Source organism: Anolis sagrei, chromosome 3, assembly GCF_037176765.1.
Source record: "Anolis sagrei isolate rAnoSag1 chromosome 3, rAnoSag1.mat, whole genome shotgun sequence".
Taxonomy (NCBI): Eukaryota; Metazoa; Chordata; class Lepidosauria; order Squamata; family Dactyloidae; genus Anolis; species Anolis sagrei.
Window position 1 is genome coordinate 88,782,402 of NC_090023.1, and position 16,043 is coordinate 88,798,444.

General features: G+C 37.4%; 1 protein-coding gene across 4 annotated transcripts in view; it reads left to right on the forward strand.

Moving 5' to 3' along the window:
- The window catches only part of SH3KBP1 (SH3 domain containing kinase binding protein 1), a 204,233-nt gene extending 188,911 nt beyond the window's left edge, over nt 1-15,322 (forward strand). For all 4 annotated transcript variants that reach the window (XM_060770073.2, XM_060770074.2, XM_060770075.2 and 1 more), the window contains 5 exons: nt 2,263-2,372; nt 4,185-4,310; nt 6,872-7,140; nt 9,610-9,673; nt 12,076-15,322. In XM_060770073.2, the coding sequence (XP_060626056.2) occupies nt 2,263-2,372; nt 4,185-4,310; nt 6,872-7,140; nt 9,610-9,673; nt 12,076-12,117 (611 nt within the window). In that variant the 3' untranslated portion in view covers nt 12,118-15,322. The remainder of the gene's footprint in view (nt 1-2,262; nt 2,373-4,184; nt 4,311-6,871; nt 7,141-9,609; nt 9,674-12,075) is intronic.
- Nucleotides 15,323-16,043: the final 721 nt, after the last annotated feature.

Consider the following 16,043-nt stretch of genomic DNA (forward strand, 5'->3'; position numbering starts at 1 on the left):
CTTCCAAAGCAGATTATGTACTTACTCTTGAAAAAAGTATTAATAGGAATGGTGGGTAACGATACAGTGGTACATAGATAAACTAGTGCTTAATAATAATCTTGTCACTGAGTCTTTTCCAGTCTACTATCTGCAGTTAATTATTTAGCAAATGTTACTTAGTAGATAATCAGGCCATTTTTTAAAAGGGATGGCATGGCCCCTGGGTTGTGTGAATGGAAATCGGTTGCATAAGGACACTCTTCCCCTATAGCAGCCTGAGCCTTCCCAAAAGCCTCTTCCTGAAGGCTGGGGAACTAGAGACTGTGGTGCAGGATAATCAGGTGGAGTTTGTTCAGCGTATCCCAGGGATTTCTCTTCAAGCGAAAAGGCTTTTACAGTGCAAAGCAAGCAGGAGCAAAGTCCCATTGTGTGTGCAGTTCTGGATGCAACTGATAATAGGCTAATCCCAGCCTTCCTCCTTCAATATATTACGAAGGAGGAAGGCACACAATAGATGCAGGGAGGGAGAAATGCAACAGATCCAAGTCTAGCTGGTGTCATTCTCTGTAATATGAGAAAGACCTCCTTAGATCATTATGACCCCTTCTGTTTGTCTGGCAAATTGACTGTGTGGGTACTAAAACAAAATTCTTTCATTTATGCTTCTGAAACAATTCATTTGAGCTTCAGATAATAAATTTCCATTCGTTTACTGCCCCTCATAAATCGGGCAGGAAGCTAAATCTCACTGGATTATTGCATCATCTTACCTTTAAATGGATCAGTTTACAACTTTGCAGTGCCAAATATTTAGTGACAACACGGGTAACATTTCACTCTGGTAAGGACAGCTTGCATCCTGCCAGGCCTGAAGGGAAGATTAAAAGCAAAAGGTATCATGTGCTTGAGGAGGTTAAGGAGACCGATTTCCTAAGTACTCCCCACTTAAGATAACAGCATCATTTTGGGACTCCTGTGTTAAAAATGGGACATGTATAGGAAAGTAGCCATTATATTGTTGAATATTACATTCAACTTGATAGTTGGATCAAAACTTCTTAACACTCTTTTGGAAAATGCTATTAGATTAGTTACTAAAATTAGATTCACAAGGCCCTTGGTATCCGCTGCAGTTTGATTCCAGAACCCCTTGAGGATCCCCAATTATGTGGATGGTTTTTTCCCCCGTTGAGAAACTGCAAGTCGCTTTTGGTGTGAGAGAATTGGTTGTCTGCAAGTACGTTGCCCAGGGGATGCCTGGATGTTTTACCATCTTGTGGAAGGTTTCTCTCATGTCCCCGCATGAGAAGCTGGAGATGATAGATGGGATCTCACCTCACTCCCTGGATTCAAACTGCTGTCCTTTTGGTCAGCAGTCCTGCTGGCACAAGGGTTTAACCCATTGAGCCACCATGATGCTGAAGCTCCATTATATAAAATGATGTATTAAAACAATGTCTCTTATATAAAATGGCAAAACAAAGGATTGCTTTTTGGAATTAAAAACCACATTTTAAGCCATGAATGGTTGGATCTGTGAATACCTAATCTCTAGATATAGAGGGCCAACTTTATCTTGTGGTTATCCCAATTAGTAAGATACCGTAGAAATCATTGAACTAGAAGGGAACCTGAAGGCTATCAAGTCCTGCCCATGCCAATATAGGACTCCACAGCTACCTCAAATCAATTACCTTTAATTTAATGAGTTGTGAATACATTTATTGTATTGCTTTTTATAAGTACAGTAGAGTCTCACTTATCCAACCGTCTCTCATCCAAAGTTCTGCATTATCCAACACAGTCTGCCTCCCACCCGGATCCACTGCTATTTCAATATATTGCGATGTTTTGGTGTTAAATTCGTAAATACAGTAATTACTACATAACGTTACCATGTATTGAACTGCTTGTAAAACATGATATTTTGGTGCTTAATTTGTAAAATCATAATGTAATTTGATGTTTAATAGGCTTTTCCTTAATCCCTCTTTATTATCCAACATTTTCACTTATCCAACATTCTTCCGGCCCGTTTATGTTGGATAAGCAAGACTCTATTGTGTTGTGAGTGAGATTTTAAAATATAATAAGCAAATAAATATAACAATTAATAATTAATTCTGAATACAACTATCTTTAATTTGATGACATAGAAATCTTCTACATTCAGTTCTACAGAGATGTAGGATTTTGAGAGGTTTCACGGACTGTCTTCTTGAGGGAACTCATAATTTATCAATATTTTAATTCAGTTCCCTCTCTTTGACTGTTTTTAAGATCTGGAAGGGTTTGATTCTGTAATACCAGTTGCAGAAAAACTTAGCCACCCAACAACTACCAGACCAAAAGCTACTGGCAGAAGACCTCCTTCACAGTCATTCACTTCTGTAAGTATCCCCAAAGAACTGCGTATTTTCTTTATTCATCTTCCTGATCAATTCAATAATCCAAACAAATTGGGGTTTTCTTATATTTGCAGTGCTCACATATCAAGATTACCATAGATCAACAGATTTCTGTTTCCTCTAGCCTGTTCACAAATAATGCTTATGATAAAGGTATTTATCATAGGGCGGTTTTACATGGCAACTTAAACCCAGGTCATGAAGTGCACAAGAGAGAACCAGTTTGCTGTGGAGCATCTACACAAACACACCAGGAACCAATTGGACGCTGGGATGGTGGCTGCAAAGATCCACTGATTATGGTTGGATCTTACAGCATCCAAGAGGATGTCCTGATAGGTATCAGCATGACTGTTTGGAATCAACACTAGACCAAGGCAGGACACTCTATAGCAGTGGTTCTCAACATTTGGGTCCCCAGGTGTTTTGGCCTACAACTCCCAGAAATCCCAGCCAGTTTACCAGCGGTTAGGATTTCTGGGAGTTGAAGGCCAAAACATCTGGGGATCCACAGATTGAGAACCACTGCACTAAATGGAGACAACGGGGCAGAAAGCAGGTGTTCCCATGGTATCACTATGCCTTCTTCTATGGGGTGTGTGTATTTGTTTGCCATCCGGCCATATGCATCAGCACTAGCCCTGTCCTGAACAGCAGTCTGCATTTTTTGGTCTCTGATTCCAGCTCTACATGGGATATATACTGTTAAGCTACAATGGATGTTACAGCTTTTTCTGATGAGTTTTTTAATATGCGGTTTTGGCCTTAATACATACTACCACGTATATTAAACTGTGCGTTTTGTAGACATTGAAACCTTGAGATAACTTCAAACTGCATTATAATGCCTATGTAGAACAGCCCGTAGTTAGCATGACAGAAGCCATAAATACACGTTTTCATGTGAATGAAACATCAGTCTTATTTTGATTTATTACTATTTTAAAAACCATTGCTTTTGTTGAAATACATAGTTTGATGTTGTGTTTATCTTAACTATTATGCCTATCCTTCCATAATAGGAAGTTCTGTTTTAATTTAAACTTACTGGCATCTATTACAATGTCTTTCTGGAAGAAAAAAGTATTTTCAATGTAATCAGACCTGCATATTCCCCCACATCCCAAAATGCTTTGCCGAATAGTTTTCTAGTTAGAAAATATATTTCAGATTTATTCAGTAACCTACAAATGAACATTCACTTCCAGTATGAAGGCAGTTCTCAGGTCAGATCAATGTTGTTCTCCAGTGTCAGGCTCTGGTTCTTTGAATTTGCCCATGGTGCACCAGATTGGGCTCTTTTGAAAGCTGTAAGCAGCACTTTCACAAAAGAATAGCCCTATATAATCCTGTACTGAAGACACATAAGGCCTTCTTGGAGTAGTGCCTGCTAGTCTACAACTAGCCTTTGTACTGTACACTAGCCTTCCCAACTTGGCACTGTTCAAATGTGCTGAATTACATCCTCTTTCTTACCTAACCAGCTTGCTCAGAGGTTGATAGAAAAATATATAACTTAACTGGAAGATGTCTGAATTGGGAAGATTGCTACACATGCATATTGAACACACTGAACTTTGGAAATATTCAAATGTTAAGTAACAACTTTGAAAAACATTCAATTTTTAGTCACCTTGATTGAGAAATTTCACATAATGAAAGTTTGCTATAGTTCACTGTTCACTGAACTTTGGGGAATTTTTCTTGAGTAGACATGCCTAGGATTGTGATTTTATTGATTTTTTGTAGTTTTTTCAGTATTTGCAGAAATAAACTCTTCTTCTCTTTCCACAGTCTTCACTTTCGAGTCCTGATTTTTTTGATTCGCCGAGTCCCGAAGAGGAGAAAGAAGAACATGTTTCCCTTCCACCGAAAGTAGCTGAGCCAGTAAAGAAACCCAAGACTGTTACAATATCGCTAGTAAGTTACATAGTTTACTTATAGCAATAATGAGGGCCAGCACCCCTAATTCCTAGTGGGATTTATGTATTTTAAGTGTAGCATGTGCATTAAGCAAATAGTCCCATCATTTTGTTCCTGTAGTCGCAATCCAGCTGATGTCCAGATTCCATTAAAAGAAAAAATTAAAATTCATGTACACGTTGATCACATGTACTTTTGCCTGTGGCAAGACATACACATACAGAAAGCCTAAGGCTACTGTATTTTCTACAAATTGAATAGACATTTTTAAAAAATTACTGTACGCAAGATTTCACCTCACTTTCTGTCACTTCTGATAATTGGATTTTGAAAAATGTGGCTAGTTGTGGAGAAAGTATTGGTGAGAAATCTTCAATTGAGACACCTTTTCCTCATGTTAAGACTTTCAGGGGTGAATTTCCCTTCCTAGGGGTAGATTTCTCTCACTTCCTGTTATTTCACCCCTGTCTTTTATAAGCCAGATGTTTGTAACTTGGGAACTGCCTGTACTTACTTAGTGTTGGTTATTCTATAATCTAATGATGTATTATATAATTATAATTATAATGATTTTCTTCCAAAGGAATACGTAAGATACATTAACAAGTGGAATTTTTTTATATCATGTCAGGAGCGACTTGAGAAACTGCAAGTTGCTTCTGGTGTGAGAGAATTGGCCATCTGCAAGGTCACCCGGATGTTTTGATGTTTTACCATCCTTGAGGTAGAGTTTTCTCATGTTCCCGCATGGGGAGCTGGAGCTGACAGAGGGAGCTCATCCGCACTCTCCCTGAATTTGAATCTATGACCTGTTGGTCTTCAGTCTTACTGGCACAAGGGTTTAACCCATTGCACCACTGGGGGTCATTTACTATGAAATTGCATCATAGTAAAAAGAGTAAAATAATTGAATCATAGTAAAAATATGTGGGTATTTAAATTTAGACAAATAATAGACAATTCTATTGGTAAAAGTGAATAGCATTATTTTACATAAGGAAGGCCTAAAAATGGTGGGAGTGTGTGCCTGTCCACATGTTGCTAGCCTGCAACTGTACCCAGCATAGTGGAGTGGTGGAAGTTTAGGAACATCTCGGATGCTACTTAGCTCTCATTACTGATTTCAAAAATTGACTGAAATTAACAGGAGCAAAGGTTTCCTGAAGTTTCTGGCCTGCAGATTGACATGAGTATGAGGTCCTACAAGAACACTGATCGGGATACTCTGAGATCTGAAGCAGTTTGTAGTAATTTGCTCAGAGAATGTGTGTTTAAAGAAGAATTTCAGTGGAGTTTCTCATTTTTCAAACTCAAGTTTTATGTATAGTGATTTCTGTGCAAATGTAGTTATTATTGTTATTGATTTTATTTCTTACCTGCCTCTTTACATGGATTGAGGCAGAAAACAGCAGATTAAAATATCACACATAACATCTTTTAAAACTCATCACATCAATTAAAAACGTATAAATCAAGTAACACATATAACCTCAGTTTAAAAGAAGTACTGCATATTAAATCCATCGGCACATTTTTTAGATAAAAGTCTTAAATAAAAATGATAATTGAAAAATCATCTGGATAGTTCTGCCAGAAGAAACTGGTTTTTAATGCTGCTTTAAATTCAGACAGTATATTCAGCTGTCAAGTCAATTCTGACAGTTCATTGTATAGTCTAAGGGCAGTTGAAGAAAAATCCTATAGGTGATAATTGCTAGCCTAATACTGCCCAGCTGGAGCAAATATCCCCCAGAGGACTTCAGTATACAGGACAGATTATAAGAGGGAACGGGATCCCAAACCATGTAATGTTATTGCCTGTCTGTCCTCAAGGTTTGATGCAGGATACAAGACAGATAAAATACATAGATAAAAACAAGACTGTTAAAACGTATATATTAAAAGACAGTCATAAGATTAAAATCATTTCTATTAATACAGTGTAGTTGTCGACAGCTTTCATGGCCCAAATCACTGGGTTGCTGTGAGTTTTCCAGGCTGTATGGCCACGTTCCGGAAGCAGTCTCTCCTGATGTTTCACTCTCATCTATGGCAGACATCCTCAGAGGTTGAGGGGCCTGTTGGAAACTAGGCAAGTGGGGTTTATATATATTTGTGGAATTTCCCACCTTGGACATTCCACAGATAGATAAACCTCACTTGCTTCTGGAACATGGCCATACAGCCCGGAAAACTCACAGCGACCCAATAGGTTTAAATTCATAGGTTAAAACTGACTCTGTAGGCCTGCCAGAAGATACAGATATTTAACTGTGTTTTAAATTCTCTGTGTTCTAAAGGTAATAGCCAACACTTTGTACTTCACCTGGAAACTTATGTCAGCTTCATATTCAGGTTGTTTTGGAAAGATATGTTTGATTTGCCATATATGTTTGATTTGCCATATGGTAGTTGGTACTCCAACTACCAGTGTGTGAAACATCTAGATGGAGTTCCTTCAACGTTGCTGTTGAACATTTCATAGTTGTGAAATGTAAATTCCTTTTTATGAATATTATAATGTTTGTATGCAATGTCGCTGTCCTTTTTGCCCATAGGTGTCTGATAACAAAGCTACATTGCCTGCCAAGCCAGGAGGCTTAACAAGTGGAAGTAATCTTCCCTCTTCATTATCATCCTCATCTGTACTTCATCCAGTTGTAGCAGGAACAACAGGTCATAGATCAAATTCCCCATCTTTGTTCAGTACTGAAGGAAAGCCAAAGACTGATCACGCCAACCAAGGTGAAGCGGCAGCATTGGAAGAGCTGAGGACACAAGTTAAAGAGCTACGAACTATCATTGAAACTATGAAAGATCAACAGAAGTGAGCATTAATAATTCTAGTACTCTGTATTGCTGTGATACTGTAGACTGATACTTTCTATTTGTGAAACACATCGTCCCTATTTTGATTTATCTATTAATATTTTATCTATGTCCCCCCCCCCCACCACTCCTTTTTCTTGCAGTGTGTTACAAAAGATTTATAGAAAATTAGAAATGAAGGCAGCATGATACAAATTATGTGGTAAACTTACACACTTTGAAGCCTACAATAAATAATGGCAATGTTTTTTATATATATAGATAAAAATGTTTTGATAGCAGGAATTGTGTTACATGCAGATTTTTCAAAAGTTTTTGAACGTTTGAAAGCATGAAACATAAACTGAATGTGTGACTTGACCTAGGAAAAGTTATGAGGGGGCAATTTGCTACAACTTGAGATGTTATCCAAATAACCTTGGGCCCACCTGCAGTTGCTCTGCAGTGGTATACATTGCAATTGCAGTTGTAAAATCATTTCTTTAAGTAGCAGGGTTATTAACAGTGAACTACACTACAGGGCTGTTATGTTATTGCTCTCTCAGCCCAACCTGCAGTATGGCTATAAAAGCAATGAATAACATAATAAATTCAGTTCCACTCTCAACCTGTAATTGCTTTACATAATACTATGCTGTTGTAAACAACGGAAAGCCTGGCTTGCTGTATTCAGTGTGAATTACACTTAAAAGCTGTCATAAACCACCCTTGTGAACTGTAATGTGATGTGCATTTACTTGAGAATTTTCAGTACTAGGGCCATATTTTAAATCTTTCACACTGGATTAGAAGAAGCAGGAAGTCTTTGCTTTGCTGCCTCATGTTGCAAATATGTTAAGTAAGTGGTATGCCCAATCCCAACTGTGTTAAAATATCCATTAATTTATAAGGAAAGGTTTCACTCCTACCTTAAGTTCTGCTTAGACATGTCTTCCTCAAAGAATGGGGAAAGCTTTGGAAAGAATGGAGATAATTTGTTCTTGTATAAACCAAAGCCCTATAATAATAATAATAACAATAACAATACTACTAATAATAATTTATTTGTACTCCTCCACCATCTCCCTAAAGGGACTCGATCTGCCTGTCCTTCTTTTTTTGTGAATGAGTGTAGCTGGTTTGGCTACAGTTGATTGAAAAATTCCTTTGCATATCTTTTTTTTAAAGGAAAAAAGAACGATTATACTATCTATGCATGCTTACTTGGAGGATTGCTGGTTAGCAGCCAGTCCTTTCCAACATTCTCTGGAACCACAGGAGCTGGATACAGTAGAACCTTCCCCTTCCCTGATATTTGGGTTTTACAAGGGATTTTTTGGAAGTTAAATTACAGGACCTGGAGTCCTCCCTGCCTCCCTTTCTCCCATCAAATTTCTGACATTGATGGAGCAAGAATGTCCTTGAGAGGAACCCAGCAGGTGGTAAAGGGGGCTAGCTACATATTTAGCAGGTGGGTATGTAGCTAGCCCCCTTTCTCACCTATCCCCTATTCATATACAGGTATGCAACCCCCCCCCCCAATCCCCAATTAGTTCCCAAGCATTTCAGATAACAATGTAGAATGTTCTCCTTGCTTATTTATTCTTTACCTAATGGGCTAGATTAAGTTACAGAAGTCTATGCTACCAAATTCTTGCAGGTAGTCTCAGAGGTGCTATTAGATCTTTTTGTTTATTGATACAGATCAATATGGCCATGTCTTTGAATATAATTTGCATTGGGTTGGCAAATTAAGAATAAACAGAGCAAACTTCTATACATTCATTCTGGAGTTTCTGGGCAGTCCTTTAGCTTGTACCCCTTTCTGCCAGGAAAAGGTGCTCTGGAAATGGACAGATACCCATCCAATACACAACCTAGAACTGCAATGGGGGGAAAAGTGGAGCACCTTAGCAAATGTTCAATAGTGCTAGAATGCATGCATTGTGTTTATTAATGTCTTGTTTTGACACTTAGTTAATATTATAGTCACCCAAAATTACAAGACAAAGTATCTTGTCTGGGAATGCGTTAATTAGATTTCCAAAATATAATCTGATATATAGTGTGAGTAGCATGTGTGAATCTGGGTTGTATGATTGTTTGGAAGATAATGGCATCTCCATGCGCTCTCTCTCCCCCCCTCCCCCCCCCCCCCCGGCCCAAATTCCCTGTTTGTGCCACAGGAATGGAAAGTAAATATACAGCTGGTTGAATAAAGTGAGGCACATGCACAGAATAAATATCAGCTTGGTGGATGATTTAGTGCCTTTTGGAACTGGAAAGTTCTACAGCTGTATTTCCCTTTTTAATATTTAAAAAGCAGATCAGACATCTCATGACTTCTTATCTATTCATGCCTTTGACAGAATTGGACTATTGGTTGGATTTTATGTTGTACCAGATTCACAGAAATGGAGAATTTCTACTTGAAATAGTAAAATAATGCATATGATATAGTAATGAAATCATTTCTATTTTTTCATAGAAAAGAGATTAAACAATTACTCTCAGAATTAGATGAAGAAAAAAAGATCCGTCTACGACTACAGGTAATTTAATCTTGTGTCTTTTGGAATAAGCAAAGCTACGAAAGTTGCCTTCCTAACGGAATTGTTAGTACCTTTGTTTTATTTTTTAAAATGCAGCTGCTTACCAGTACCCATTAACCTCTCTCTATTTCCATCACCTAGTAATTTTTGTTCCTTTTCTGTAAGAAAACAGCCTGAAAGTTGAGGAGAACTGCCCTCTTAATACCCAGATTTGAGAGAAGATAACAGTGTCCTAGTTTTGAATCCAAATTCTTGCTGATTTGTGACCTTCCCATTTATCATTGTAGCATTGTAATGAAAACAAACAGGAGAAGATTATGGAAAAGTTCTTGTGAGAAGTGCCCTGTGAATAAACAAACAACTCAGTCTGTAATGATTGCTCTTCTTCCAGTGGTGACTGATGAGAATATAAAATGAATTAATGGCTGTTCTAATTCACTGTCAAAACTCTTAATTAACTTGTAGCAGACTCAATTTATGGAATTCATTGAGCTGCTTAATTGCTTAACACACTACTTGAAGACACAAAGAAGAGTTATATTTTTTCTGAAAAGAACGTCTCTGAGCACTAATTTTAGATCTATGTCTTTGTGCTTTAGGAGAAGAGTCTTTGCCAGATAGAAATATTTGTATCTGACATGCGGTGCTTGTGCTTGAAATGAAGGAGCTGTGCTCACTCTCTAAAAAGTGGGTTAAATCCTTGTGCCAGCAGGACAGCTGACAGAAAGGTCGGCAGATCAAATCCAGGGAGCAGGGTGAGCTCCAGCTTCTCATTCAGGGACACGGGAGAAGCCTCCCACAGGATGGTTAAACATCCGAGTGTCCCCTGGGCAACATCCTTGTGGATGACCAATTCTCTCACACCAGAAGCGACTTGCACAAAAAAACCTCTCTAAACAAAGAGGTCACGTGAAATGTTAAGGATTTTATTGAGAAAAGAAATCTCTAGAAATATCAACATTTAGGGACAGTTTGAAAATCAGAAGGGAAAAATGTACGGTAGTTTATTAATTTCTTCTATATTGATGTCTGAGAAAATCACCATGCTTAGGAAGAGAAGCATGAGATTAATCTGGAGTGAGCCACTCCAGATGATACTTTAAAACTGTTGACTATGATAAATTATTTCTATGTTCTCTTGTTACAACTGTGAAAATCTGTCAGCCTGATTTTTGTTGGATTTCTGAGACTCTAACTTATTTTCACACATTGTCTCATATCATCTCTTGCATGTTGTGCACAAGTTTTGGTCAAATGTTATTGCTGCTGATGGTAAAAAAATGAATCTTTTTCTTTTATTCTATCTTGTATTATTTTGGCAAGATATCTCATGCATTGAAACACCCTTTCTTGCCAAGGATATGGAAAATTTTGAATATTTATATCATATACTAACATATATGTGTGTGTGTGTGTGTTACAATATATTGCTATGATAACATCAGCAAAAAGTTGCTGTTTTGTTTTCAGTCTCTTTTTCATAAAGCTTTCAAATACTGAATTCAAGGTTGAGATAGGGGTGTCAGACCCATTTTCATGAAGGGCCACATCATCCTTATGGTTGCCTTCAAGGAGCCATTGAATCCATGGATGGGGAATCTGTAGATGTAGATGTCCAACATCGTTGTTTTTTTTTAACATAGCGGTCGGTGCTCAATTTTGGTTCCCAGATGATATTGAATGACAACTCCCATCTCTTGATTATCCATCATGCGGACTGGGGATACTGGGAATTGATACCCATCAACCCTTGTAGGTTGGGGAAAGGTTAAAAGGGCATTTTAAAGTCAGACATAGTCACCACAAGCCTTGTAGCTAAATTCAAACTCCACTAACCTGATTAAACAGAACAAACTGCGGCCTTCCAGATGTTCCAATATCACAACTCCCATCAGCTCTAGTCATGGTGTCTAATGATGAGGAGTACAGGAATCATAATCCAGCATCTGGAGTGCCACATAAAATGTCATGGCAGACCGGATTCAGTCTATGGGCCTTGAGTTTGACATGTGTGTATTGAGATATAATAAAGTGCCACTGAGAGCCAATCTAGTATGGTTATTTGAATCAGACTACAGCTCTGGAGGCTGGGGTCAACCATGGATCACACTTTCTCAGCCTCAGAGGAAAGCAAAGCCAAACCTCTCCTATACAAACCTTGCCAAGAAAACCCAGTTATAGATTTGTTTTTCAACAGACAAAACAATACTAACATCCAGAGGATGATTCTGGAGCATGGCCATACAGCCCGGAAAACTCACAACAACCCAGTGATTCTGGCCATGAAAGCCTTTGACAACACTTCCTTTAGGTTGAAGGATGAATTGGATGGTGTCACAGCTTGATGTAGTAACTGATGGCATAGAAATTGTTTAATCTGAATCTCTCTCTTTTTTTAATAGATGGAGGTCAATGATATAAAGAAAGCTCTTCAATCAAAGTGAAAATTGCATAGATAGAATGTTGTATTGTTCATCGTGACAGAGACTTTATGCCCCAGACAAAACAACTTTGTGCCAAATGATTAAAAGATCTGCCTACATCCCTTTGTTTGAACAACTAGCACAAGAGTTCGAATAGCACAACACAAATTCCAGTGAAGAGAGGAAATTTCCATGTGACACACTTGCTCAGCTATCGCACTGGTTGTGACTGAAATTGTTTTTACTGTGCTAAAAAAAGTCTTCTCTACTTCAAGTTCACAGACAAAATGAAAACTCAGGCAGTTTAGTTCCTAGTGGTACTATTTTAAAGATATTTTCCATAAGTAAAATGTACTTCGGGTTTTATCAGTTTACAGGTTTTATTATTTTGACTTTTTAAATTGACTTTTGTCACAGAGATTCTTAAAATGTTTGTATAGCATATAGCCAGAAATGAATGTTGATATTTGGGTGAGGGGTTGGTTTGTTTGGTCTTTTCTCTTTCACTCCTCTCTCTCTCTTTCTCTCCCTCCTTTTCTTCCTCCACTTTTCTCCCGCTACCCATAAAGCAGCTTAATTTGTGTTATTTTAAATACTATTACATATGCAATTCTGTGCCCAAAAATTATCTTCAAGATGAATCTTATGTTTGTGTATAAATATTTTATTTAAAAAGGAGAAAAAAGCATGAAAAGAAATCTGAACTTTGCAATGATTTGTGCCTTCTTTTGCCAAACACGGATTGAAACTGATTGTGGGCCAGATCTTGGACATGTAGCTATCACAAAAAAAGCCTATCAATCCACTAGAGGTCACTCTTCATTAGCTGCTTGCTCAGAAGATACTCTGTGTGTATGTGAGTGTGAGTGTGCGTCCCACAAAAGTGGTGTAATGACCACAGCAGGTTGAAGTCACTTTCTTTCGACAGCTGTAGCTTTATAATATGACTCAACTGAGATTTCCCTTCTGCTTGATTAAATTTGAACTTTTGAAACACCTGCTTTTATCTCCAGTTTTGCACATTTTGGGCAAACAAATTTTGCATAACATTAAGAGTAACCATGAATAAAATATAAATCAATGAGAGAGAGAGAGTTGTATTATTTCATGGCACAGAATAAGGTGCAATATTAACCTGGTGTTTAATGTCAACTGCCACATTTATGGTAAACTTGCTAGTATGGAAAGAAGAATGATTTTATAGAGATATCCAGCAGCAGTTTTTGTTTCCTAGAATTACATAAAAAGCAGTGTTTACTTTATTTATGGATTGTGAAAATTTCCACTTTTGAAAGTGAGTGTGTGTGTTTGAATATGTATGCATAATTCCTGAAAATAGCTAATGACAGAAACTGTCCTGTTTTTATAATAGATGATACTAACAGAACAATCCTACACATGTCTACTGCAAATGCCTTTTGAGTTCAGTGGAATTTCCTTTCTGAATGTCTGGGATTGTGGGCTGAGGGGGCAACCCAGAATAAACTTACCATGGAATAAGTCCCACTAACTGCAGTTGGGATTCATTTCCAGGATTACAGTGTTGATCTCCTTGAACAAACAAAATGAGGTGTATGTGCTGCTGAAATGTCCGCCTTTTTGCTGTGGTTTTGACACTGCTGTGGTCAGAGCTGTGAAGTTTACATTTAATATCTCACAGTAAATCTGTTTTATCATATCTAAGTGTGACCATTCAGCATTTTCCCTCACAAATTTATATTCTAGTCTAGAACTGTTAAGTTCTAATTTTATTGAGGACCTATGATAAGCCTCTATAAATATTGTGAGAAAGCAGAAAAGTATTAAAATTTACATACCAAAATGGAATAAAATGTTATATGCAGTGATAAATCAGAATTCTTATGTTCATGACGTCTATGTCTCATTTGTTCTCTTTTAACACAAGCACTAATTTTAACATTTGTCACTGTGATACCTCTGGAATCTTGAAACAAATTTATCATATTAATGTTACCAAACCCACCTTGATAAGTATCTTTTAGATAACGCTTTAAGCTTGAAGATACATCGTGGATTCCTTGATCTTCCCAACATCCATGTGTTTGAGAGCTACTGTTGGTTTGCAGTATTTATAATTTTTACAGAAGGAGATCTTTAATCCGTTCCTAAGATTCCTTAAAATAAATGGGATATTGAGCTGCAATTAATATGACTTTGCAGCCTCCATGATACTATGATAGAAGTACCAACCTAAGTGCTTGGGAGTGGGCAAAGGTCAATATAAATTTTAGATGTGCACTTGAAATGCTAGCAGTCTGTGGGCATTGGCATATGGGCAAGGCTATGCTTCAGTGTCATGCCATTTTGAATGTTTTCCTGGGAAAAGGTGTGTACAATATGCACATGTATTATATATTGGGGCTCCTTGGGTTATACGAAACAGTGGGAATCAATGCGGCAAGAAAGTGAGTATACACATTTGCCATGAAGTAGAGCTACTCCAAGCTTCTTACTGTGCCCTGGTTCATTCATTATTATTACTGCAGGATGAAAGCAATTTCCCTTTGGCTGCATCAGACATTGTTTGGATCAGGATATATTAGCCAAATCTTACATTGGGGCAAATAATTGTGGGGTTTCTCTTTTAACTTCCAAGCCACCATCACTTCTCTTTGGGGTCTGGAGGAACTTGAAAGGGAGGTGATGATAACAACTGGCCATGGTCTCGGTATACAGATGCTGGCAGGACAAAGTGGCACCTGATCATGTTAGTGTGGCTTGCAAACCTCAAAGAGCAATACTAAATTCCGGGCCTAAATTCAGGAACTAAGTAGGCTCCGAACCAGAGTTTCCTAGTGAGCCTTAGTAGTTATCTTAAAGTTTCCTAGCAATAAAGATTTATTAGCTACTAAAATAAGAGACTACAAGAGGTCAACAAGTATACTACTAATTGAATGAAACTTGGAGTTAGAGGGTAGCATAGTAGATGTCTGATTCCACTCACTTGAAGATTGAACTGTAAATAATTACAGTGTGAATTTGAAGACAGGGCCTTGAAATGTAAGAATTCTAAAATATTATTTTGAAAAGGGGGAAAAAACTTATCTGAGTTCTGCATTAACTGACCTGAAATTGAGGTCTCTTAATTTCCTTCCCCCCGCCCCCTCCTGTTATGATGGTAAATTGTCATTTTATAAAAACTGTATTGAAGAAAGTCCAACATATTGTGATTTGTAAAATAAGATTAAATGAGATTTTGTGAAAATACTTTGTTCAAAGTTTGATTCTTGAAAAGATGAGTTATCTTTTCTTCCACATTACATTTACAAATGGCATTTTGCAAAGAAATTACATTTCAAGTGTTTTATAAAAGAAGACCAACAATGCATTTATGCCAGCATCATTATAGTTAGGTTAAATATTTATTTTTCTATAAAGCATACATTTATTTTTCTATTTAAAGTAAACAGAAATGTACATACTGCAAATTAATCTTAAATTGATGTCCAATTTTTTTCTTTGAGTTGCGCTATATAGACAAATTAGCAATATAATGAAAGCTTTATTAAATATCATTCATTTGTTTTCCACTTCTTATTGAAATGAAGCTGTGTTCAAATATATGGCTTGATTATTATAAATAGCTAAGCTAAACCATTTAATATTTAACTTTCCAGTTTGCCATGTCTGGTCTAGTTTCAATAACTAAACAGGTCCTTACAAGATTAACACATTCATTATGGCAAAAATACTCAGGGGCCAAGTCCTCTTCATCCTTCTAATAAAGTAAAGGTTTCCCCTGACATTAAGTCTAGTCGTGTCTGGCTCTGGGGGGTGGTGCTCATCTCCATTTATAAGCCAAAGAGCTGGCATTGTCTGTAGACACCTCCAAGGACATGTGGCCAGCATGACTGCATGGAGTGTCATTACCTTCCCACAGAAGCGGTACTTATTAATCTCATACTTGCATGTTTTTGAACTGTTAA